Here is a 25,861-nt window from a genome sequence, read left to right as displayed (position 1 = left end):
ACACTAGATTGAGTAGAGTGAATATTATTAATATTATTTTACATCAGAAGTATTTTTTAATTTAAAATTTAAATTAAAATTTAATTTAATAACATTTTATAATTTAGAGATAATTGTTTTTTTATATATATTGTTTGTAGTTTTGCAAACTAATATCTTAAATCTTTATAAAAAAATTTACCAATCTAACGATCAAAATACTGAAAAATTATTATGAAAATTTTAATTTTATTATGTTTTCAAAAGTCATATATAAATCTTGTATTAGGTTTTAAAAAAGGTTTAATAATTTCCATACAATAAAAAAAAAAAATAGATTGCAATGAAATAGCGAAGTGAAACCAAATAATCCTTAATTCTCATGTAGTGTCTTCATAAAAATATAATTATCATTATTCAGATTTTTTATTATTTCATTTAAATTGTTATTTTTCTTGTATAATTTTTTTATGCACACCAGCAAAATGACGTAGATTATAAATCCAAAAAGCTTTCACAAAAAAAAAAAAGGAATATTTATATTAATAAGAATTAATAAATTCCATGCATTAATAAGAATAAAAGAAAAAATTGTAAATTCTTTTTCATAAAAAATAGCTTTCTCTGATAAAATGTATCGCACGCAATACTATGGTTGACTATACAGGCATGTAACCAGGTGGGGTTAGGTGGGCCGGGCCCTTTAAATTTACTCCGGCCTATGACTAGCCTCCCCAAAATTTATAAAACTACAAATATTTTTTATTACGTATCAAAAACACGCTATATTCAATCACATTAAATAAACCTTTTCCCATAAATATTCGATATTACAATTTATTTTATAACTTATGGTTATACATAGATATATCATAATTGTATTAAATTTTATATTCGTAGAAAACGTTATCTTAAAGTTAAATATAAGATCTATTCATAGAAAACATAATATTAAATGGAAAACAGTGTTGAATAGAGCCTACGACAGGCTCTGCAAGTTTCTCAAAGAAAACAAATTATGGAAAATGATACAGGGACCTAAAACTGTTGGCTCCTTAATAGAAATTTTTTGACTACGTGACTGTGACCACAACCATATCGTAGGTAACTACTTGAGTGTTTTATTTAAACTGTTCAACGCTATAATATAATTATTAGTATAATATAGTAATTCGACTATGTGGTCGCGGCCAAAACGTTCGTAAATAAAGTGTACCTAATGTTTTTTTTACATATCTACTTATAACAATCAATTAAATTTATTATTCGTATTATTGTAGTCATCCTTTTATTGCATTTTGAATTCTACCACGCACAACCCGAACTAGATATTGCTTATAATAATAATAATAATAATAATAATAATAATAATAATAACAATTTCTGAAGAGAGTATTCGGTCGGATGTAGAAAAAACATAAAAAAAACTGGTTTTACGGTCATTTTTGAGATCATGCGTGTATGTGAACGTTGGGTTAGAAAAATAAAACTCGTTATATGCATAGGCGAAGGTATTTAATTTGTTATTTTGTACGATGTGTAATGTTGGCGGTTTCAGAAATGTAAACGGCACTGTCGGCACTACATATTATTATTAATCTCTTTTAAAATTTCCCGTGCGCCATACTGCAGTCACGCACGTTTTCAGTGTGCTGTGTGAAATACGTCTTTTGGGTTCAAGTGGTTACCCAAGTTCTTTTGGCGGTAATAGTTGAAAATAAACCGTTTTTTACTCGGCGCCTACGAATCAAACGATCTACTTCAGTATAACTGTTAAATTTCTCGCGTCCTAGTATACATGCGAATACGCGTTATCATCGTTTACTGTTCGTCATATCATAATAGAATAAATTAAAACACGCGAGCCGCAATCAGTAATAATTGTTATTGTTTTTAAAAAAGAAAAAAATTATTTGTGAGTGAGTGTGTGTGTGTGTGTGTGTGTGTGTGTGTGTGTGTGTGTGTGAAACAATCCACGTGAATCAGATACGATTATATTGCCGTTCGAAAACACGATTAAGACCAATAATGATTCGAAATGTTAAACGAATTGCCGTAAACATAAAAATAAAATAAATATTATGTGAGAATGTCGTTTGGCTAACGGGATTTTGAAATCCACCTCTCATTCAGACACTACCATTTTTATGTGTGCATTAAATCATCAAAATGGCAAAATTTCTCGATACAAGTAACGGAGACTTGACTCAAATATTGTATCAACATAATTTATAAATGTCTGCTGTTGAGACTGAAATTCAATATCAACTTTAGTTTAAAAATGTAATTAGTAAACTTGTTTAGTATGTTTTTATAGATGTAGTGTTTGTTCAATGTAATTTCTGAAAAATTTTAATTGATTCTTATATTTATTTGACGAAGTGTTTGCTTTTTGGTCATTTTTTTTATTGTTATAACACGTTTTTTATAATTTTTTTTTTGCTGTTTAACTATAGACTCTTCACTTTCGGTTCAAAATAAAAATCGTACTTAAGTCAATTTGCTTTGATTTATTTATTCTAACCTTAAATATTTCATTATTTATAGCTATAATTGATAGTAAAAAAAAAGGATTTAAATTTTAAATAATGAGTTGATTTTTACCTAATTTTGGCAATAGCTCTTTTTACTAACAAAGATTAAATATACTTAAATATAAAACTTAAGTATATTTAATATATGTTACTAAGTATATTTAAATACATATCAGTTATACATAACACATTTTTTTAGGGCGTGAATTTCGTTCACTTTTATTGTATCAATTTTTTTTTTTTTTTACTAGATTTTGTTTTAGGTTTTACACATCATATTGAAAATGGTAAAAATAATCCAAAAACCTCACAAAATTCTAATGATTAATTAACAATTTAATAAGTACGGTAGAGATGTAATTTATTGAACTTTATAATAATTTATTAAAAAAAAAAAAAAAATTGAAACATAATTTGATCTATATGAACATTAATTAATTAATTAATTTTTTAAATTAAATATTTCTTATTTTATATTTGATATGCTTATGATGTAAATACCTATAATTTTTATTATTTTCAAACTTGATAAAAATTAGTACTAGACTAACAACCTTTACCCATTAGTTAAATTAAACAATTCCAATTGTTTAATTTATTTAATGAATTGTATTTCATTAAAATATGAGTGAAATTATTTTTGTATTGCTGTAATTTATCGTTTCCTAACCATACTTATTAGTCGCTATATTGTATATTTTCAAACACTATCAGCATTCCACTCATCTTTTGTAATAGATTTATGTTTGTTATGAAGGTTATTTTCTAGTAAAATAATTTAGTAAGACATCAACGTCGTTATTAATTTTATTCACAATGTACTAGCTTTAACCTACCTACGTAAGTCTGATCACTTAATGCAGATAATATTAAAACGTGTTCACATCCGTCGGTTTTTTTTTTTTAATATTACTGTACGTAAAATTAATTAAACTCATATAAATTCATATACGTTAATGAGTAGTTCACAAACATCAGAATGTTTATCCAATTAACATGTACTATATATACATGTGCACATTATAAACAGTGAAGTTCCCATTAAATTTGTTGAGAATATACTACGCCAACTTATGCCTATCTACTGTCTAAATATGGACTTTTTTTATAATTTAGCCGGTGGTGGTGAGAAAGGGTTGCAAGTATTAAAACAAATTAGAACGTTTACATTTTTATTTTTTACAGAAATAGAAATTAAAGCTATAATTATTGGTGGTGTATACCATGTATTTACAATGGTATCAATTTATTTACATTGTAAAAATACATGGTATATACCACCAATAATTATTTCATAGTATTATACCAATCATCTGAAGGAAAAATGAATGTCTATTACAAATTAAGGTTAAAATTAAAACTTGTAAAAGTAATTACATTTAATACTTTTCCGTGGAGTGTCTGTCACTTGAGAGTATACATAGTATACCTGTGAATTTTCAAAATTATGTTGAGAGTATACGTTGTATATGTAATATAACCTATAGGAATACCATTTATCAAAAACGTTGTTATTATGTTATTATATTTGTATGTCCTAAATATATGAAACGTCCGCAACGGATGATTTGATGGACAAATAATGTTGTACATGTATGTAACTTTTAAATATCCCATGGGAAGAAAAATTATTAATTATTGAATAATAACTGTATAAACGGCTGGTAAATTAACTATACTGCACAAGTGAGATATGTCATTGTTTAGCTCAAGGGTTCTTAATCTTTTGAAGTAAATGCCCTCTTTCGTACCATTTTATGATGTCACTCACCCTCACCATAATAAGATTGAATTATGATTAATATGTACCTATATATTTATTTATTTATATTTTTTAATAAATGCATCATAGCTATAATGGTTATTAGATTAATATGAATAATATGAAAATCAATGACGGTTTTGAAATATTTAATGAATTTATTTATTAGGAAAAATATTCTATTATAATTTAAAATTATTTATAATTCGTTAATGAGGTCGTTGCAACTTATAATTTACTGCAGAATGTCATTGAATATTGAAATATTTATTCATTTATTGAGTGTATTCGTCAGCTGAGTACATATTCTTTCTCTATGGGCCGAGTGCTCGATGGACGCGCCATGTCGTAGAATGCGCGAGAAGACGGCAGTGTGCTACTGTGCTAGGTGATACGTAATAATATTAGGGTTCGGATTTATAAACCCATAAGTGTATAAGTGTAATAAGTGTAATAAGTGCATAAGTGTATAAGTGTATGCTGATGTGTTGTAAATGTGACGATCAAGTGCATCTCCTTATAAAAATTAATAAAATTCGAAAAAGTTACAATTAACTTGTGTGACGTTTATATATAATCGATAAACCTATACATAATATATATTATACTTATATATACCTATATTATAACTATATATACATAGTTGATTTTATTAATTTCATATTTATTGTTCTAAACAAATTTGATGTTTATTTATTATTATTCTTGTAGTACGATAATAATATTACGAATTTAATATTAAAATTATGTTTTAAAATGTGTTTTTAATAATATTATAAATACATAATTATTAATATGTTTATATAATATTATAAAATCATATTTATCATAATATTATGTTATGTATCTTATAATTATGCAATTATAATGTTTTTAAAATAATATTTGTATTAACATAGAATAATAATATATTAATAGCATTATGATTACGGAAATGCTATCTGGGATTATTCGTATGGCTAAAAAACAGAAAACAAGTTATAATAATATATATGATAATTATAACAGTTAAATATCCATTAAAAACCGAAATATTTAAATGACTGTAGATGGTAGACACTTAGTAGTTATATAAAATTAATTAATACAAAATAAATTAATACTAGGTAAATAAATTAAAAGGTAAATTCAGATTTCCTGATATCAACTTATTATTCTTCACACCTTGTATACCTATAATATTTATTTATTTATTTTTTTTTATAGTTCACATATAGTATATTATCTTAGTCCGTGGCTCTAAATACGGATATAATACGAGTTGCGAAACGGCTTATACTAAACAACACGAAAAGCCGGGCGCCCGGGTCTGAATGTTAAAAACTGTGTTAAGTTCGTACTATAGTTTGAATGTTCGTACGCCTGGCAACACTGAATCCTATACACTATTATTCAGGAGTGCCAATCGACTCGAATGACAGCGAAAAATCAAACATGAACGAAATTCGTCAAAAAATTTGATTGTTAATCTACATCATTCCAGGCCCTATTATTTGTACAATTTCGGACTACACACTTGATTTTACTGCTTTAAATGAAAATTTAGTCTCGCTACTACCTTAGAAAAAGGAATATATTACATACATAATATATATATAAACATTAAATTTTAAAAAATTCAATAATACTCATATTTCCTAGTAGTTGGTTTATTATTTAATTTTTGTTTTGTAGACCGTAGTGCACACTTGTACATTCGTGGTACATATTGTGTGTCGGGGTGCACATAAAAATAGGACCTGCATTATTCTTACCAATACACCGCCAGTCTTGACTGCCAATAAAGAAGATTGTCATTCAAAATGCATAGTGTATGGCTTAACGTAAAAAAAAAAAAAATCGTTTATCGAGATTGACTCGTCACTAGGGTTGCCAACTCTTATTTACAGATAAGCGGGAAACCAGATATTTATATGCGGGACTTGACATAAAAAGCGGGATATGCTTATAAATTTACAGAAACAAGAGAAAACGATTTTAATAATTGTTATCAGTTGTATTTAAAATTTGAAATATTCATATAAAATTAATAGAATAGTCGCTATTTTAAAGTAATCATTACAAGTTTTTTTTTTTACACAAATTAGTAAATAAAGCACTTTCCCCAATTAAGAGTACTCTATCACAAGACAATTATTTTTTCTTTTTGAAAAAGTGCTTGTGTACTGAATACCTACTGAATTGAACGTATAAATACTACCAATTTTTGATTAAACCGGTACGTGCAATCGATTCTGTTGGAATTTCGGATGGAAAATAGTTTTAAATGAGCACAATAAAAATGTAAGGTTTCTATATAAAAATATTTATACAGGTTTACAAAAAGTGGGTCAATGAACGTCCCGCGGATACGCATCGTGGGACGTATTATTTCAACCCTGGAAATGGGACGTCCCGCCTTACGCGGGACGGTTGGCAACCCTACTCGTCACCTAGCGCTGGCCGAAATACGTTCGAAACAAATGCGACGTACCGCAACGGGGTTCCGTGGATACGGATGTTTCTAATCGAAACTGCGTATTTGGACAACGCAATTGTCGACTTGTCAGCGAGCTGTGCAGAACGATTCTTGAAAACAACAACAGCCACACAACCGTAACTTTCAAAAACCGTTGCGGGCGCAATTTTGAGACGTCACGTCGCGTAAGTACAGCTGCGTCCCACGACCCGAGGGCGCGGTTAGGCAGTCGATTCTGGGCGGCGCGCGCGCGCCAAGGCAGCGGTGTTGTTCCGCCGCGATCGTGTCCGCGAATGTGTCCCCAACCGCACCCGATCAAAGTATTGACATTTTTTCAGGCCAAACTTTAGCAGTCAATTAGCAACGGTTTGCAAGACCATTTCACAATTCGCAAGGCTTCAGTTAATTTGTTAGTTAGTTAGCATCGTTTGTTAGCCGGTTATGTTCTTCCGTATGTTTCGGTCCTCGATCAAAACCGATGGTAATCTTCTTCGTTATTATTTTTTCACAATTTACGAGAACAAGTCGGGTGTAGTGTCAAATAACATGTAAATAATATATTACATCGCGAACACACTGAGCTAACTACGTACAGATTTGTAAAAATGATCGCATTCGACTGAACAACACGTAGGTACTGTTCATTCTGTAGGTATGACAAAAAATATTTCTAACATGTCGAAAGAACGGACAGATCATGACTGCAGGAAAGTTGAATGTTAATGTTAATGTTAATTTAAAGTTAATTTTCAGTTATGAACATAATCATACATATCTGGTCGTTACATTCCAAGGGTGCGAGTTAATTCGGCACGTCAGGAATGACAGTGTACGACTGTACTCGTACGTGCATAAAGTGTTGTACCTAGACAGTCCAAATCTGCCGATCATATCGGCGGAATAGGAATGTCAATTCGAATTCGACAGTTAAACTCTTCGTGTACGGCCGGTTTTTTGAGTTTAAATGGCCGTTGACGTACGGTGTCCGATGCGCGACCGGTCGCCGCTCAACCCTTTATCAGAGTATCTACGGTGTCCTACGCGCGATAGCTGATTTTTTCGTCGTGGCTCGCGACAACGCGACCGTAGCCCACGTTGGAATTTCGGCAATTACATTTTCATCACATGAATATGAACTTTTCATCGAGAATGTACCAAAAGTTTTTCTAGACATTTTTTGTATTCATTCTGTTTTCTTATTTTAATAGTTGTAATTAATTGTTATTTTTCATTTTTTTTTTTTTTGTTAATTTTCATGTTTTTATTTTGTTGAGGTAATGGTTGATAATGATAATATATGTACATAACTATCGACCATTCATTATCTAATTGTTTTTTATATAATTTAAAATAAATAAAAATGTATCTATTCAAAAACGTATGTTGCACAGTTTTTAATAATATAACTGACTAGACATCAAAATATTTTCTCTGGGTAACATTAGCTCATTTATTCGAAAAATGCACTGCACAAATTGCACATTTTACCATAACTTCTCGTAACAAGCTCACCGACCAGGAGATTAAAAATAAATACTATATTTCATAGTACCTAGGTACTTCAACACATCTAATATCATCGTGATGAAGACCTATGAGTACAAATTATCTGAGCATATCTAGAATTCAGATGCATAATATCATTATTTTAGTTGAAAATATCTATTGCCTTGAAATTCAATTTTTCTTCTATAATTGTGAACATAATTTACAATCGGTCATCATTTATAGTTTTCCTTTATTTTTACTAAATTAGTTTTATAAAATTATTAGGTACTTACTATAGAATATTTACATTGTCCAAGTAAATATGTATAAATAGAAATATTTTTTACATAGATTTAAAGATGAGTGACTTACGAAGTGAAGACAACTCATTAATTATTGACTGCGGTTCGAGAACTTGCAAAGCCGGTTTTTCGTTACAGGAAAGGCCTTATGTAGTGTTCAAGACTGTAGTTGGAAAATATGTAAGTACCTGTAACAAATGATTTTATCAGTACTCTGCAACATTAAGTAAAATTACTTATATTTGTATTCCTTATTATAGAAGGAAGGTGTGTCTGATCAAGAAGGAAGCTTTCTAGGAGATGATGTTAAATCGATGAGAGATTTTCTTGACTTGAAATATCCTGTTGAACGAGGTATTGTGAACAATTGGGATGATATGGAAAATATTTTGAAATACACTATCGAGAAACGATTGAAAACAAACGCAATGCTACACCCAATAATGATAACTGAAAGTCCATCGAACCATAAAGCTAATCGTGAAAAGATGACCGAGGTAAATAATAATATTAAGAAGGTACTTCTTTCCGTCACGGTGGGATTCTGCACATCACACCTCGAAAATCGCATTTCCGTTATAGGGGACGAAAAATAACCCATCTTTTGAAATATTTTTTGCCTGTAAGTTAAAATAAATTTTCACCAATACTTAAAATATATGGATTTAATAGCCTGTAACACATATTGCTTTCTTAATATATAACGACTATCTTATAATTTGAAATTATCATTAACGGATTCTTGGCAATTTTTTTTATTTTTTTTTTTTGTCAAGTGGTCGTTCATTATTTTGTTTTTCTAATATCTTCACATAAAATCCATAAATATGAATTATATTATTAAAGATGATAGAATATATGATATAATTTCATACAATGATTTTAAAATCATTTTATCCATGACCATTCGGTTGAAATAACGTAAAATGCAGGCGTCCAATTTATAACCCACAATGCAGGAAGTGACTAAACGTTGGTACACAATATAAACAGAGGCGGATTTATGGCACTGCAGTATAGAGATAGGCAAAATACATCGATTTTTTAAAAATATCGTTGTTTGGTTCGATATATCAAAACCCTACATCAATGTTTTTATTGCGATGTATTGAAAAAAAAAATTGATTTTTTTCTAATCCGAAGTCCGATGTTCAAATATCGTATTTATTTTAAACATTTTACAATTTATACGTAACATACATACATATAACATAGATACAATTTTTCTTAAAACTTATTAAGGTAAACATCGATGTTTTTGTCGAAAATATCGATCACCCACATCGATAATTCAAATGTAGATAAATCGAAACATCGATTCAAACTTTTTTCCCATGTCTAATACATACCGGAGTCTAGGAAAATGTTAATTTTATAGAAACTGTTATATATGGCGTTATCGGTACCTACACTTTTACCGCGTATAGGTATATTCAATTTAATCACTCATTAGTTGGACAAAGAGTAACGCGTTACCGTATTATTATTGTAAATAGTATAACGATTATTTGAAAAGTGAATTCTACAAATTATCTGTTTATAATTTTATCGAATTTGTCGAAGTTGTCCGTCAATCGATAATTACATGTGTACATGTAAGTACATGTTTACTCGTAAATTTATTTAAGGATATTTTATAATGTAGAAGTTATTTTTTTTCTGGATAGGAACGGCAAATTTAATTTTGCATAGAGGCGGAAGATTTTTAAATTTACTTATAATTTATATCATAAATTACAAATTACTTTTTCATTTTATTTACTTTCTTTCTTTTTTTTTTTATTAAAAAACTAGTATAATATAGTTATTATTCTACACCTTTAAAATTATTTAAAATGAGTAATATAATATAAATGAGGGAAACATTTGTCAAGTAATATTCGGAGAAATTCCTTCTGTTGAGAATAGTGATTTTTTTGTGACGAATCTGATGATGAACAAAGATTACTTTTTGCCATGTCGTCCACTTGCAATTTCCGAATCTTTTTCAGGTACTGAGTACGGGGATTCAAACATTTTAGATTTGGATAGTAACAATATTTTTTACTACCTTCACTATTAAAAAAATTCGATACTCAATAAAAGAAACAATTATTTATAAAAATTTTGAAATTCTGGACAAAGTTTTATTTCGCTGTCATCGACTTTTTCCGGTATTAAATTCTGAAGAAGACATATCAAGTATTCAGTAGTAGTAGTAGTAGTAGCAGTAGTAGTATCAAGTATTACATACTTCCATGTACTTCTTCAAACTAACCAGTTAGCAACCAATAATAGACAGACCCTGTATAGAATCATGATCATAAATCATTCGCTGTACAGAACCACGAAGATCATGAAAATATTCCATTCGTAAGTTAACATAACAATCCTTGATACTAGATTATTTAAAATTAAAATGCAAATAACGTTCAAAACGCTATTTTGGCAGTCTGTGTCATTCTTGTGTCAGTTGTTGTCTTTAGTTACATTTGTCAATGAAATCCACACATCAAAGTATTTTAAGATTCGCTTTAAAAGGGGTCATAGGTGCAATTAGGAGGGATTAACCCCCTCCTCCCCATAAATATTCCATGTTATACATGGTATACTTAACTCATAATAGTGTCACATACAGAAAAATACATATTGCAGTAAATCCAACTAGGCTCAGAATCTAAAATATATTAACATGGTATACAAAGAGTAGGGGTAATCTACAGGTTATTTAAGTTTTGGTAGGAGGACTGTAGTTCCTCCAGATTTTTTACCCTAGTTGCGCCTATGGAAGGGACGAAGAACAAAGAGAATGATCGGGGAGACTAGAGCAATTTTTTATAAAATAATATGTATTCTTTAGTAATTATTATATTCAATAATATAAGAATAAAAAAAATCTATAAATTTAAATTATTTATTATATTTAATACAATTTTTAAAAATATTTTAATGTGTATTTTGTATATACTACGTAATAGGTACATTTTCTCATCATCAAATTAGTTATTTTAACAACTAAATATAAGTAATATTATAATTTATGTATTTTATTGTAATACTCAATAAAACCTACTACTTGCTGCATGGTTCCACATGTCATATCACCTATGTTAATTTTTTTTTGAAAACTAATAACATTTCTTCAAACATCAAAGTTCTTTAATATGATAAAGAAATATTTTAATTTTATACTTGAATCATATTTTTCCTGTAAAAATGGTACCCGTGTAGCCAAAGTATGGACAATTTTCAGATCCCTGTGCTGGAAAGAGTTAAAGTTTAAATTTTAAATATTATGTACGTTTTCTATATAGTTTTTGGCTTTTAAATCAAATTTACAGATCGTGTTTGAAAAGTTCAAAGCTCCTTATTTTTATGCTGCTAAACAAGCTGTACTTGCACTGTTCGCAACTGGTCGGACAACTGGAGTGGCCTTCGATTCTGGCGATGGAGTATCTCACAGCGTCCCGATCTTTGATGGATATGCTGTACCTTCTGTTACCCAATATTTAAATGTTGCTGGCCGTGATCTCACGGATTACTTAAGGAAAATGTTATCTGAACGTGGTTATAGTTTTGCAACTACCACTACACGAGACATTGTTGATGACATAAGGGAAAAATTGTGCTACGTAACTCCTGACTACGGTAAAGAAATCAATGCAATATCTTCCACGTTGGATAAATCCTACAGATTACCTGATGGACAATTAATCACGATTGGAAGTGAAAGGTATAAAGTGTGTTTTCCCTTATATGTTTATTTCATATATTATTTTCTTAAATATTTTTTTAATAATTATTTTAGATTCCGTTGCACAGAAGCTCTTTTCAAACCTTCATTCTTAGGAATGGAAAATCGTGGAATCCACAAAATCATTAACGATTCCCTGATGAAGTGTGATGTAGACTATCGTAGGCTAATGTCCTCCCATATTGTTATGTCTGGAGGTAACACATTATACCCGGGTTTTGCTTCAAGAATGCAAAAAGAAATTATGCAAGAAGATTTAACTACAGATGGAATAGAAAGAAAGATAATTTCTAAGCCCGAAAGATATCATTCGATATGGATAGGAGGTTCTATGTTGGCTTCTTTGCCAAGCTTTCGACGGTTTTGGATCTCCGGTGCCGAGTACGCCGAATCAGGTCCATCTATTGTGAATAGAAAATGTTTGTAAAAATATTTATATTAATAAATTATTATTAAAATTTGTTTATTATATTATCGTAAATAAGTAGCGTTTTTTTTATAGTATGCGTGTCGTGTAATTATTGTACACTAAACAAAAAACATGATAAAACGTAAAATTGTGTGTTGAATTCCGAAGATAACAAATTGTGCGTGCACGGAAAAAAATTTTGTTGATCTTACCAAAATATAACACTCACAACCAATATTTTTGGTTGTGCTTGTGACGACAATTCGTTTGGTTGAAGTTGCATACTGATTTTCGTGAACAGTATATTGTATTGACAAGATAGTTTATGTTGCGATAGCAATATTAGATTAGCTTATTCTCACATCAAAAAATTGTTATAGAATTTTATTCTGTAAAGCCTGAGTTATTATTAGACAAACAGTAACATTAATTAATTAACGATTGCAAAAATATTTAGTGCGTTTTATGGAACATTTTATTGAATTACACAATTTATTTTACTATATAGTAGGTACTAAAGTAATGAATTGTAATTTAAATAATCATAATTTTGTTACAACTACATAATTACTTACCTGGAATCACTATTTAGAATAGTTATGTTGTAAGAAGCAAAATTTAAAGTACCAACATTTAATAAGCCTAATAGCCTGAAATGACCTTATTTATCAGCCGATAGGTGTTTTTATTTTATGGGTAAAATTATATACAATTATAAATTAAAACAAAAAATAAAATGCAAGAATTTATTAAAAATAAAATAGGTATACATAAAATAATAAATAAAATACTAAAAATATATCCTATAATATAACTGTTTAATTCAGTCAAAGGCATTACAACTTTATATAAAGTATAGGTTCCTAACTTTAATTAAATTACAATGTAAATACAATGCTGTACATAGGTATAATCAGTGCTTTAAGTTAGGTACTTGCAAATTATACATACATGGAATAAGGAGCTTATAAAAATCTTATAAAAAGCTGTAATATGGCCTACGGCTGGTTACTGGAAGATAAGCTCTCTCAGTAGGTGGAATAAGTTAAATCATTTTGGTTGGGGGGGAACGTTAGTACCCAGGCGTAAAATTTCTGAATACGTTTCTGACCAGATAGCAATGAATACAATACTGATTTTAAGTTGGTACATTAAATTGATGTTGACAATGTATTACGTATATTGATTAAACATAAAAATTTATATTATTTCTGTCCTCTATAATAAAGAGTAGAGTATTGTAAAATATAATGTATTATTTAAATCTCTTATTTTGTATATGTAACAATACAAACGGACAACGACAAAAGTTTTGAGTAGAAAACATAATATTAAACTTGTAATGATTTATAAAATATAAACTTTCAACAAAATCCATTTTAATAAAACAATCAATTGAGCTTGCCATCAGTAAATTCTCTTTGGAGAATCTATACTTAAGGTTGCTAATAACAGAATCAATTACACGCATGTAGCCTATTCTTCGCCAGTATATTTCTACTATAGTGTTTGAATCTACTACTTCAATGTCTGCTCTAGTAATTGCAAACATCACATAATCATGCAAATTTTGAGTTTCCCTTCTTTTACGTTTGGATCCTATTATTATAAATTTAAACAAATACAAAAATATAAATTAAATTCCTTTTAAAATAAACATTACTTCATAAAAAAATATAATCACCCATAGTTGGAATTTGTAAGTTTATATTATTTTCATCAGCAAATTTAACTATTTTTTTCCAAACATTATGAAATTCCTCATCTGTTCTTAATTTTTCAAATGTTTTTATAATAAACTCAATAATATTTTTAGATTTACCAAGTGTTGCCGTTTTAATTTGTAAACTATTACTTATTATGTTCATTATACTCAATAAATCTTTAAGAATAATAAGAAATATAATAAATTCACATTTTTGTATAGAACTTAATATGCCTGAAAAATGAAAAATAGTTTATAATTACTAAATTGAACAGTAGTTATTAGTTATTATTTTATTCGTTAATTACCAATAGCTTGAGCAATATCTTTATCAGATTGTTCATTAATTTCATTTTCAAGATATTCAACAATTGTATTAAAATTGTTCAACACAGCCTCGCAATTTTTGTACCTGCAAACCCATCTAGTATCACACATCCTTAACATATTACCTTTTTTTAAATCTAGTTTAGATTATATATCATATAACTTAAAATTTTTTAAAGGTCTTGAAAAATGGATATATAGAGCTTCAAGTAAATTAAATATTGTATGAGCTCCCTAAAACAATGACAATGTATGTAGTTTAAAATTAATAATATTTATAAATATAAGTAGTAGGTATATTACCTTAATATTTTTGCAAATGTCAACAACAACTAAGTTTAGTCGGTGTGCCATGCAGTGGGTGTAAATTGCACAAGGATAATAGTCTTTAATTTTTGATTGGACTCCATTAAGATGACCGGACATAACACTTGCACCATCATATGACTGAGCAATAATATTAACAGCATTCATATCAATTTTATGCTTTTCAAAATAATTAAATATGGTTGAAACTATGTGATTAGGATTTTGTCCAGTTGATACATTTATAAATCCCAAAAAGCGTTAAAAAACTTGAAATTTAACTGTATATCTCACACAAATTGAAAGCTGTTCTTTAAAACATCTAAGTTTAAACAATATATATATATATTTATAAATTATACAAACTATTTAACAAGTACCTATTATATAAAGTTAAAGTAATTATTATTTATTAACATAGGTACCTTGCTTCAACACACATTATTGTGAAAAAAACCTGTTTCAACTATCTGTTTAAATATTTCTTTATTTACTAAATTTGCACAAATTTCAATTATATCTTCTTGAATTTGCCAACTAGTTAAGTTGATTTTTTGTTTATATATTTCATTAAAATTTGGAAGGCGCTTGGCAAATAGTTCACACATTTTTTTTTAATTTCCTAAATAAGTAGGTTACAAAAATAAATTGAATAAATTTAAATTTTAAATTTTAAATAAATAATATTTTCAGATAATTTCATTTAAAAATGAGAAGTATTCAAATGTACAACCTTTATTTGTCGATTTAGATGTTTCTTTGTAACCTCTAAATGCAATGATTTGTTTGCTCAGATACAACACTATATCTATTAACTGAGATACATATTTTCTATTTTTTTCTATTAAAACTTTATTAGCTGTACACATTTTTGATAAAATGGACCCCAAATTCTTACTGAATACATATTCAGACAATCTTGTAGAGCTTAGAATATGTATTTTAGTACCAGTATGAGACTTAAGTTTTGAAGATAACTACTGGTATAAATTGTTTCGATTTAAAAAAATAAAACAACTGTAATATATGTCATATATTAACTGAGTAATATATGAATATTAATTAGAAGAACTTGCTTTTTTCTAATTATTGAACCCAGTTTTGATAAATGTATCTTCAGTATACCCAAAATTGTTAGCAAATATGCGACAAGCATAACAAAATACAGCATTTTACAGCACTATACTCTAACCACTCAAAATTAGCATAATCAGAAGATGAAAATGCGTGATTTTGAGAACCAAATTTTGATTTTGGGTATTCCTAAGCAAAGCAAAAGCAATAATAAGGCATATTAATTTACAATACATCTATGAAATATGGTCATTCATTACTTATTGCAACACTGTTATAATTCATAAATTAATAACTATTAGCAATTGTACTTACCTAATGATTATGTACCAAGTACCAAATGTAATTTTGTATTTACCTTAATTATTGGTCTATTAGGTCCAGATACTAAATCATCTAGATCACCATTAAATGTGTCTCCTGAATTAGATACATTCATGTGAATATTAGCATTTAAACTATCTGCAGTCACCGAAATTAAAATATTGACATTAGAAGCATTTGAAGTTGTAGGATCATTTATATTATTTTGATAATATTCTAGTATACTTGGCTGAGTGTTAGACTTGGACTTATTGAATTTGAAAATATTAAAAGTGTCACGTTTTTCCATATTCAATAAATTGTATAGCAAAAAATAAAATTTATTAATAATAAGCGTTAAAATAAAGACATTTCACATTTGAATAAAATATAGGTATAAACAAATGTTACTATTAAACTCTATTTAGTACACAAACCCACTAACATAATATACGAGCCACGGTCCACGAAATATGAATACGGTTTAATAATAATCACTATAATCAGAATAATATGATAAAAGTAATATAATACAATAAGGGCGTCGACCGTCGGGCACCATGTAAAACTGTAAAATATATAAATTCAAGTTTTATCTTTTCAACAAATAAATTATCATGACGAACACAGATATTGGCTGATACAGTAGCGCAATCAGGAATTTTTCATGGGGGGGGGGGGTCTGACAAAATAAACTAATATACAAATAATAAAAAATTATAATATATATATCTAGAATATGATATTGATATACTATTATACGTACCAAGGGAGGGTCCAGACCCGGAGTCCACCCCCCCTGGTTGCGCCACTGGGTTGATAGTTCGAGATGCCCGAGTTATTTAGTACATAACATAGATAATAAAAACGTGGTCGAAAATACAAAGACATGTGGAAAAACCCACTGTTATTCACTGACTATAATTACACCGAATAACAAGGATTTTCAAACTTGATAATTATTTAATTTAGATAATAAAATTATAGATATAGATGATTAGATTTTATCACAAAATTCTGTAATTCAATATTTTTCATCTAGGAGGGCTATAGAAATATTTAGGGGAACTAAGTCCCCCCCAAGCCCCCAGTTGGGCCTGTCCATAGTTAATGATGAAACACACTACAAAACCAAGAACATTAACACTTGAAAAGGTATTCAAGGTATACTGTAATTTGTACGTATAATAAGTAATTGTAGTTGTTACTTGTTTTCTTTATATCTAATATTGTATCGTACACATATTTCATCGTGTGCAAATATATTTCTTAATTTTTTTTTTTTAAATTAACAAATTTTATCTAGTTGTAATTTTTACAATCTAAAAGTTCCTTGGTCCTAGTTGATAGGACCTATACTTCCAGAGTTACAATTTCGAAAAGTTGAAATGATAATAAAATACTGTATCATATTATATTCCATAACTTTAAGCTGCTAACCGTTGTTACTAATATTATTGTCGATACAATTTAATTTCTAAATGAGTTGAACAACTTTTACTATTTGGAAGATTATCTAGGGATGCATCTGCGTCGATCCTTGAAGATTTTGTCTAGATGGGGCCAGTATTAAAGGATTTAGTTTTGGAGTTAGATTTTTGGAAACATAATAATAAATTGAATTCTTAGACAAAAATTCATAAAAAAAAAAGTCAGAATTTGGACAGTTACACAATTATAAATGAGTATACAATTTTTATAATTTTTAATGGTTTGTGAGGAAAATAGGAATATAAAAATATAATAAGTATAAATATTGTGTTATAGATCTAAGATGTTTTTTAAGCTGCCTTCGCTTCTCCCCTTTTTTTTAAAATATTCTGTGTTCGTTTGTCTGTTAATATAGTAATTATAATATTTTACATACAATTTTTTTAGATTCTTATCTTTAGGTTTTTCATATAATAATGGTGATTTGGTATGCTATGCTTAGGGTTGCCATTTATCCCGGTTTTATAGGCATGTCCCGATTATCCAGTTTGTCCTGGTTAATAGATATTGAGAGAAATTAACATTTATTATTGTATATAGAATAAATATAGAATTATATTGTACAATATTTCAATATATTATAGTTATTTAATCGGCTTGGTTAAACATAATAATAATGTATTTTTGTGTATTAGTTAATAAATATATAAATCACAAAATTATATACTTATTTTTGTTTTTATATGAACGTTACATAAAAAAAAAAAAAATAAGGGGGGCTTAAAATATTATGTCCCGGTTTAGGGATTTCAAAATCTGGCAATTTTAGCAATTTAACCTGCAATTTTTAGATAATAAAAGAAAAATTTGAAAATTTGTAGTTCTACATTATGAGAGTAGAACATCACACAAAAACAAAAATGTTTATTTCAAATTAACTATTATCATATTATTATAATCATTACTTTAAAATGTTATAATATCTATATTAACAGACATAAGCGAACACAAAATATTTCAAAAAGAGGGGAGGAACGAAGGCATCTTAAAAACATATTAAACCTATATTACATTATACTTATTATGTATATTTAATAATTTTTTTTATTATATAAATCCATTCAAATTCCATATTAAATATTTATGCAAACATTTTTGACAAAATCAATTTTTCGTGTGGGGGAGCTGGAAAAATGTACGTCTGTTGCTGCGAAGCCCAATAATTTGGAATATATATAATTTAAAATATATAAAATATGTAATTCAATAATTCTTACATAGCAGACCGAACAAATTGTAACTTTTATCATAATGTTGTATTATGCACAACGTGTTACATGATACAAACGAATGATATAATATTTTTTTAAATATAAACCGATATTGATTATAATAATTATTTATTACCAAGTTAATTATTTAGTATGTTGAATGTTGATGACATATATATTCGATGTTTTTATATGCTAAAATTTCTTGTTGAAAACGGAAAAAAATATTGGTTTAACATTTCCAAAATAATTTACAATATGTTTTTCTATAAAAATAACCGATACTGACTTCATTAAAACTTTTTTATAAACGTATATATTGTAATTAAGTATTAATATAAAAATAAATAATCATTATTATTAAATTTAATAAAAATAGAAAAACATGTGACTCATAAATGTAAAATACCGTAGATGTTTGTATGTAGTATAATATGTTCATTACATTGAAAGTAGGCAACTAAACTTACAACTATGTTGATAATTTTAAGAGAAATTGTATGCCTAATAATTCTCATTTATTCGTTATAATCTATAAATAATATACAATTTTCAATAATTTTCGAAAATATTAAAATTCAGTATTCTATAATAGACATAGGTTAGTAATAATTTTGTGTTTATATTTTATTATGATAGAACCATGTAACAATATTGTATGCATTCTGGAAGGCATGCGATACCAATTATACAACTCAACATATAATTCGGTTGTATCTTTACAATATTGAGCAAAAGATACAAAATTAATTTCATATCCACTAGATATGGTTAATTAATAATTAATAATCATAATTAATATAAGAGTATAATTTAATTTTAAATTAAATTTAAATTTACACTTGTTTTTTTTTCCGACATTTTTGCATTTTTAAAAAATATTCTGGCCACATTCCCAGTACATATTATAAGTTTCTTGACCTTGTACTATTTTATCAAATTTTATCCCCATATAATTCCAAAATAATTGTTGAATATTAATTTTTTTTTTGTTTATTAGACATACGAATGGTTGATTGGTGAATATATTTGATTTATATGAACACATTTAAATATTTAAATATGAACACATATAAATAAATTGAGTAAAGCACGCAACGTAGAAAGCCCTTATTTTAAATTATTCTCATTAATTACAATTTTTTGTATATTTTTCAAACCATTCATATTTTTTGATCCACAGTTACAAATAAAACATCGTTGACTTGAAATACATGTCTTTTAGTTTGTTTGTAACATTCCCATCTACCATTGTCATAATTTAATTGCAATTAATAGGAAAAGAAATATTATTTATCACGATTTCAATGGGGACTAGATATATTATTTCATCTTCAATCGCTTTCACTTCTTTACAAGTATTATGTCTTGTTTTATTTTTATATAAAATTTTATAGATCAACAGTAACGTGTTGAAGACTGTGATAGATTTTTCAGTAATTTATCATTTGTGGAATCTGTCATAACAAAAATCAATCGCCAAGGAACCAGAGAAAATAAAAACATATTTGCATCTGTAAATTCTGTTTCTTGTTCGTAATTTTGTTCATAGCCATCAGAATCGTTATCTCCATCACTATTAGATTGTGTATATTTTTGAATAAAATGTGTATTTTGGTTAAATGCTCGGTGATATTCGGTATTAGAGAAACGTTTTATTGGCATTTGTAGAGAGAAATCGATTATTCCCTTGGAAATCCGTTGGTACGAATAATTCGTTTGAAATTGAATTCAGATACATTTCCCTAGCACCACAATGTTGGAAAATTTATATTATTTTGCGCCATTAATTTTACCATAATATGTAACAATTAATGGCGCAAAATAATATAGATTTTCCAACATTGTGGTGCCAGGGAAACGTACCTGAATTCAATTTCAAATTGGCATTTTCGACATAATACTAGAATTACATTAGTACAATTCGATAGTACTAGATGGGGCAACCATTACCAATGATGAAATGAATTAAAAATGTAATTTTACATAATAGTTTAAATATTTTCATATACTTGATTATCAAATTAATATGAGGAATATTAAAAATTACATAATTAAAGTATTTCAAATTCTAAACATCGTATTTTAAATGGCTTAGTTATTCAACCTTACAATATTCAAAATTATTACATTTTCCGTCTAATCGAGATTTGGTGTTATGTTATAAACATGCAAACGTTTCCCGTAAATTATATTTAACATTATATAATTTATAATACTTCTACTAATGTAATGATCATAAACAAATTATCCATTAAAAGTGTTGAAAATATAATTAGGTCAGTTATTAAATTATTATTTATCATTAATAACAAATGGTTATCACCAAATATTTATATGAGCTCTAAACATATTATATTTCGTAAGTCAGGTCGTACATAATTTCGATCTGAAAAGAAACAAAAGTTCCCAATACTATATTAAAAAATATCGATTCATGTTTAATTTATAAACCGTTCTTGGTACCTAACGCTTTTGCATATTTTATTCTTACAACACGTTTTGAACAATTTTTCATCGATCTACATACACTTATATATCACGACAAGATCAATAATGGTTTTTGTATGCCATCGTGAAAAATAAATCTTGAGTACAAATGCGAATATCTTGCACTAGGGTGACCAAACGTCCCGTTTAAAACGGGATTGTCTCTTTTTTGATCATCACGTCCCGTTGTCCCGACAAACTTCGACTAAAACGCTTTTTAACCCGTTTTTAAAAGATTGTTCCGTTTTAATATCGTTATTTTCATATTAGATAGCTGATAGTGTAAAATTTTCCTAATTCTTGTTAAAAAAATGTAAGAGTAATTATACGTAATAATATATTGTTTAATACTTTAATTGTTATATTAAAAATTAAATTGTTCTAATCCTTTAAAATTATAATACTTTTGAAATGTTACATTGCTGAATAATTAAGAGAAAATACTATTTAATAAAAATTAAAAGAAAATATTTTATTATTTGGGTTATTTTACTAAAAAAGGGTAAAATAAAGAAAATAATAGCTTATGACAGAGATTTGGACTTTAACTCTCGAGATTTATGTGTATATGTGTGAATGTATATGGACGAGAGGTTTTTTCTTTGGTTGGGGAGTAATTAACAGCTGTCCTGTTTTTTATATTTTCATAATATAGTCACCGTATCTTACACGGAGAAATTTTAAAAGAAATTTTAATTTCTTTTATATCGACAATAGGTTTTATATTTTTGTTCGACTTGTTCAAACGCAAAAAACGTCCGTTGGTCCTGCGAATATAATGTTTTTTTTTTTTGTGTTCAATCGAAACGATCCGACCGACAACCATGTCGTACGCATGCTCACGGCCGGTCGTGGTCGTTGTGCGCGGCCGCCGCGGCGAACATCTCGTCCACGACCGCTTGCAAATGTTCGTTCTTGCGCCTCTCCTTGTCCAGTATCGCGCGCAGCGAGTCCGCCGTCTCCGTGGCCGACGACCGGCTCGATCGGTTCCTGTGTATGGTGTCCAGCAGGTCGCGTTTGTCCTTGGCCACCGCTCTCAGCCGGTCGGTGACCAGTGCTAGCCGTGTCCGGTGGCCGCTTGCGTTCCGCACCGCGTCCCGCACGCGTCCCATCAAATCCACAAAGTCGGCCGCGGCCTCCATGTTCCGCCGACCTACAGCTGCCGCCGGCTGCGGTGGCCCAGGCACCAGCGCGCACAGCCGTCTGTTCTCCGCGACCAGCCCGTCCAGCTCTGCCCGGTGCCGCGTGTAAACGTCAAACACCTTTGTCGCGATCGCTTCCAACACTTCCGCGTCTGACGACTCTCGACCCCATACCCTGAGGTCCTGGGCCGCGAGCGGTACGTCTGCGATTTCCTCCGGGATCCCATTCGTCCGGCCGCTGTCCACTGACTTCCGAGTGCCCAAAGCGTCGTGCACGATTCGAGCCACCTGCCGGATGTACGGCACTATATATTATAACAGTCATAGTTCAAACTCATCGAAATGGTATAGGGTATACCGTTATAAACTAATGGATTTCAGAAAGCTAGGAAATAAAGGAAAATCCAAAAAATAAACCTAATCGCATTTTAGTGCGTTCATAAGATTCTCTAGCCGGTCATTCGTGCGGTGGCCATTTTCACGGATATATTTCGAAACATGTTAAAGCGTTTGTAACGTCACAATGAATAATTTAATAAATCTACTCTTTAAAAAGATGCTGCCATGATTTTTTCGACCATTATTCTTCACAAAGACTGATGATTTGGAAACCATGGACTGAAAGTGTATTGGTTTTAACAATAGTCTTTGATCTGAGGATAGTACTTCAGGGTCCCACATATTTTGTACTCCAAACCATAATTTTGGTGATTGAGCAGTAACAAATGTTCGGATTATATTAAAAATGCTACAGGAGATTCCACATCCTTTATTTTCACCAGGCCACATAAAAATTTGTTATGCTTTTTGTTTTCAATTGGATCCTGGATTCGTCAAATGGGAAGTTATAGGTTCGCACAATATTACGTGTGGGACCCAATATGATAGTCAACGGATGGAAGTTATTGAGAAGAAATAAATAAAAGTCTGCACTCAGGTTAGCGTGAACTTATAGAACGATCTATCTGTAGTTACAGTTACGTCAGTATCAGTCTTATTGCTGCCTCCACTTAGATAAAAGACCATTGTGAGGAAGACTCAATACAATACAAATAAGGAACTAGTTGGGTTGTAAAATTTCATGAAATATATAATCTGAGTGTAAAATAAAAATTTTGTTTCATTTCAGTAAAAATATAATGCTTTATGTTTTATTTTTATGGAATACTTTTTGTATTATTAATTGTACTAAATAGAAATAAAAACTAATTTATATAAATTAACAATTAACACCATATTAGTTTACAATTATTATAATTTATAAATATTGATTTAAGAGGTAAGAGACCAATAGTCATTGAAACACCTGAAGAAATTTAATAAAATATAGATGAATTTATAAATAAGTTGCCAGTAGTCCCATTACTTACCAGCTATCACATTATTTCAAAAGTTTCTGATCAAAAAAAATATCGGCTAATATACTATAACTATAAAAATACATAGCACATATTTATAAAATTTATTGTGAATATTATGAAACACACAATATTATACCAGTATCTGGAAATGTTTTTAAAGAAAGATGAAAATTACAATTCAATATTGGCTATATCACGTTAAATGGGAAAGCCCAAGATATCATACAATATCAACTGATTAAATGGCATTTGACAGTCACTATCTCAAACGTAAAAAAAAATATTTTTCAATACTTCATAAAGCGTGAAATTTTAAATTATTTCATGTGAAATATTTCAAATTCACAACCCTTGGAATTAGTAATAAAATATCAGGAAACCCATCAATAAAGAATTAATAACTGAGGGGCATACTGTAAGAAATATAGGAATGAATAGGAGTATGGACCGAAAAAAATAAAGTTATTAATTTAAAAAGCATTTAGTCATTATTCTATAGTTGTTTTATAATACATATATTTCAGTGTTACGTAAACAAACATTTAACCATAAAAAATATTTCCTCAAAATTAATACTTTTGGTAAAAATCAAATTATACACACTTACGGTACAATAGACAAAATTACTATTACATTATTACCTACATTTTAAAAAGTTCACCATTTATGCATGTGTAATGTATGATGAATATATTAAAACAAGTTTATTAATAGGTAATTTGTATTGAATGTGGATGATCATGTTTCATAGTCAACATTACCACGTGTTCAACTAGTTCATTAAATACTATAATTAAATTTAAGTAAAATAATAATTATACCATGTTATTAATATTTTATTATTATTATATTATTCTAATTATCTGTATTCTAAAGGTACTAAAGTTTTAAAAAAATACGAAAAAAATAGTTATTGTTGCTCTAATCCAAGTAGAAGGGGCACCTATATTATTTCTCAACATTATTTGGGAACTAGAAAATAGTAATCCTTGAAAGTTTTATAATATTCCATAATAATTTCGAGAGTAGGTTTACCACGGTACATAACTTTCAAATACTACACTATTAAGTATTTTCCCAGATTATTTACTTATTATAAACTTAACAAAATTACCACGTGTTCAATTTTTTCGATGTTTTTGAGTTTTGTTGAACCTGTTTCCTTAGCTAATTTTATACATTTTTCATGCGTTTTTATTAGTTTCGTAGATGTTTTTAGCAATTCTTTTTGTTTAGCTTTATAATCATGAAGTTTAGATATGAATAATTTTTCTTGAATATTATTGCCAATTAATTTTAAAAGTTTTTCGCCTTTTACGTTATGAGTATTGTTAGTGTTTGTTTCGTGTGTAGTGTTATTCATAATGTTAATGCGAAAAATTTGAACTTTTTATTAATAAAATGTATGTACGTATAATACTTTATATTTACGTAGTCATTGGCAACAAGTAAAAAAAAAAAAATAGCCAAAATAATAATTTTTTTTTATTCATATTTGATATTTAATTGGATTATCACAATAACAACAATATTATTTATTTTTTTATTATTCCAAACGTATACATTTATATTTAAATTCAATAATAACAGATAGTATGAAATTAAATATAAAAGTAAGACTAAAAAATTATTTTATGTATTCAATAACTAAGTACATTATTTATTTGGTGTATTTTGGATTAAAATTATAAAATAAAAATATTATGATAATTTTTATAATTTTTTGTATGGTGTACTTTAGATTAAAATTATAAAATTAAAAAAAAATTATCATAATTTAAAATAC

At 28.3% G+C, this 25,861-nt stretch overlaps 3 protein-coding genes across 3 annotated transcripts; 1 reads left to right on the top strand and 2 right to left on the bottom strand.

Annotated features, from left to right (window-relative positions):
* The first annotated feature begins 6,844 nt into the window (after positions 1 to 6,844).
* Positions 6,845 to 12,683, top strand: LOC112681681 (actin, clone 302-like). Its single transcript, XM_025551964.1, has 5 exons — positions 6,845 to 6,918; positions 8,573 to 8,703; positions 8,787 to 9,020; positions 11,844 to 12,235; positions 12,311 to 12,683. The coding sequence occupies exons 2-5, from the start codon at positions 8,581 to 8,583 to the stop codon at positions 12,681 to 12,683; spliced, it is 1,122 nt and encodes a 373-aa protein (XP_025407749.1). The 5' UTR covers positions 6,845 to 6,918; positions 8,573 to 8,580.
* An 849-nt stretch (positions 12,684 to 13,532) lies between these two features.
* LOC112681696 lies at positions 13,533 to 14,498 on the bottom strand. The gene is made up of 2 exons (XM_025551977.1): positions 14,350 to 14,498; positions 13,533 to 14,264 (listed from the first exon to the last, which is right to left on the bottom strand). Exons 1-2 carry the CDS (start codon positions 14,351 to 14,353, stop codon positions 13,921 to 13,923), a joined length of 348 nt encoding a protein of 115 aa, XP_025407762.1. The 5' UTR covers positions 14,354 to 14,498; the 3' UTR covers positions 13,533 to 13,920.
* A 7,622-nt stretch (positions 14,499 to 22,120) lies between these two features.
* On the bottom strand, positions 22,121 to 25,459 carry LOC112681652. The gene is made up of 2 exons (XM_025551909.1): positions 25,190 to 25,459; positions 22,121 to 23,002 (listed from the first exon to the last, which is right to left on the bottom strand). The coding sequence occupies exons 1-2, from the start codon at positions 25,436 to 25,438 to the stop codon at positions 22,412 to 22,414; spliced, it is 840 nt and encodes a 279-aa protein (XP_025407694.1). The 5' UTR covers positions 25,439 to 25,459; the 3' UTR covers positions 22,121 to 22,411.
* Positions 25,460 to 25,861: the final 402 nt, after the last annotated feature.

Source organism: Sipha flava, unplaced genomic scaffold (genome assembly GCF_003268045.1).
Source record: "Sipha flava isolate LNK unplaced genomic scaffold, YSA_version1 194_pilon_pilon, whole genome shotgun sequence".
NCBI lineage: Eukaryota > Metazoa > Arthropoda > Insecta > Hemiptera > Aphididae > Sipha > Sipha flava.
Note: the sequence above shows the minus strand (reverse complement) of the source record. Positions and strands in the feature narration are given on the sequence as shown.

Bases quoted from the DNA above. Each gene is read 5' to 3' on its own strand.
- LOC112681681 (XM_025551964.1), top strand. From the start codon at position 8,581: ATGAGTGACTTACGAAGTGAAGACAACTCATTAATTATTGACTGCGGT. The intron at 8,704-8,786 runs GTAAGTACCTGT...TTATTATAGAAG, and splicing joins AGACTGTAGTTGGAAAATAT to GAAGGTGTGTCTGATCAAGA. The intron at 12,236-12,310 runs GTATAAAGTGTG...TAATTATTTTAG, and splicing joins ATCACGATTGGAAGTGAAAG to ATTCCGTTGCACAGAAGCTC.
- LOC112681652 (XM_025551909.1), bottom strand. From the start codon at position 25,438: ATGAATAACACTACACACGAAACAAACACTAACAATACTCATAACGTA. The intron at 23,003-25,189 runs GTAATTTTGTTA...TACATCCGGCAG, and splicing joins TCGAAAAAATTGAACACGTG to GTGGCTCGAATCGTGCACGA.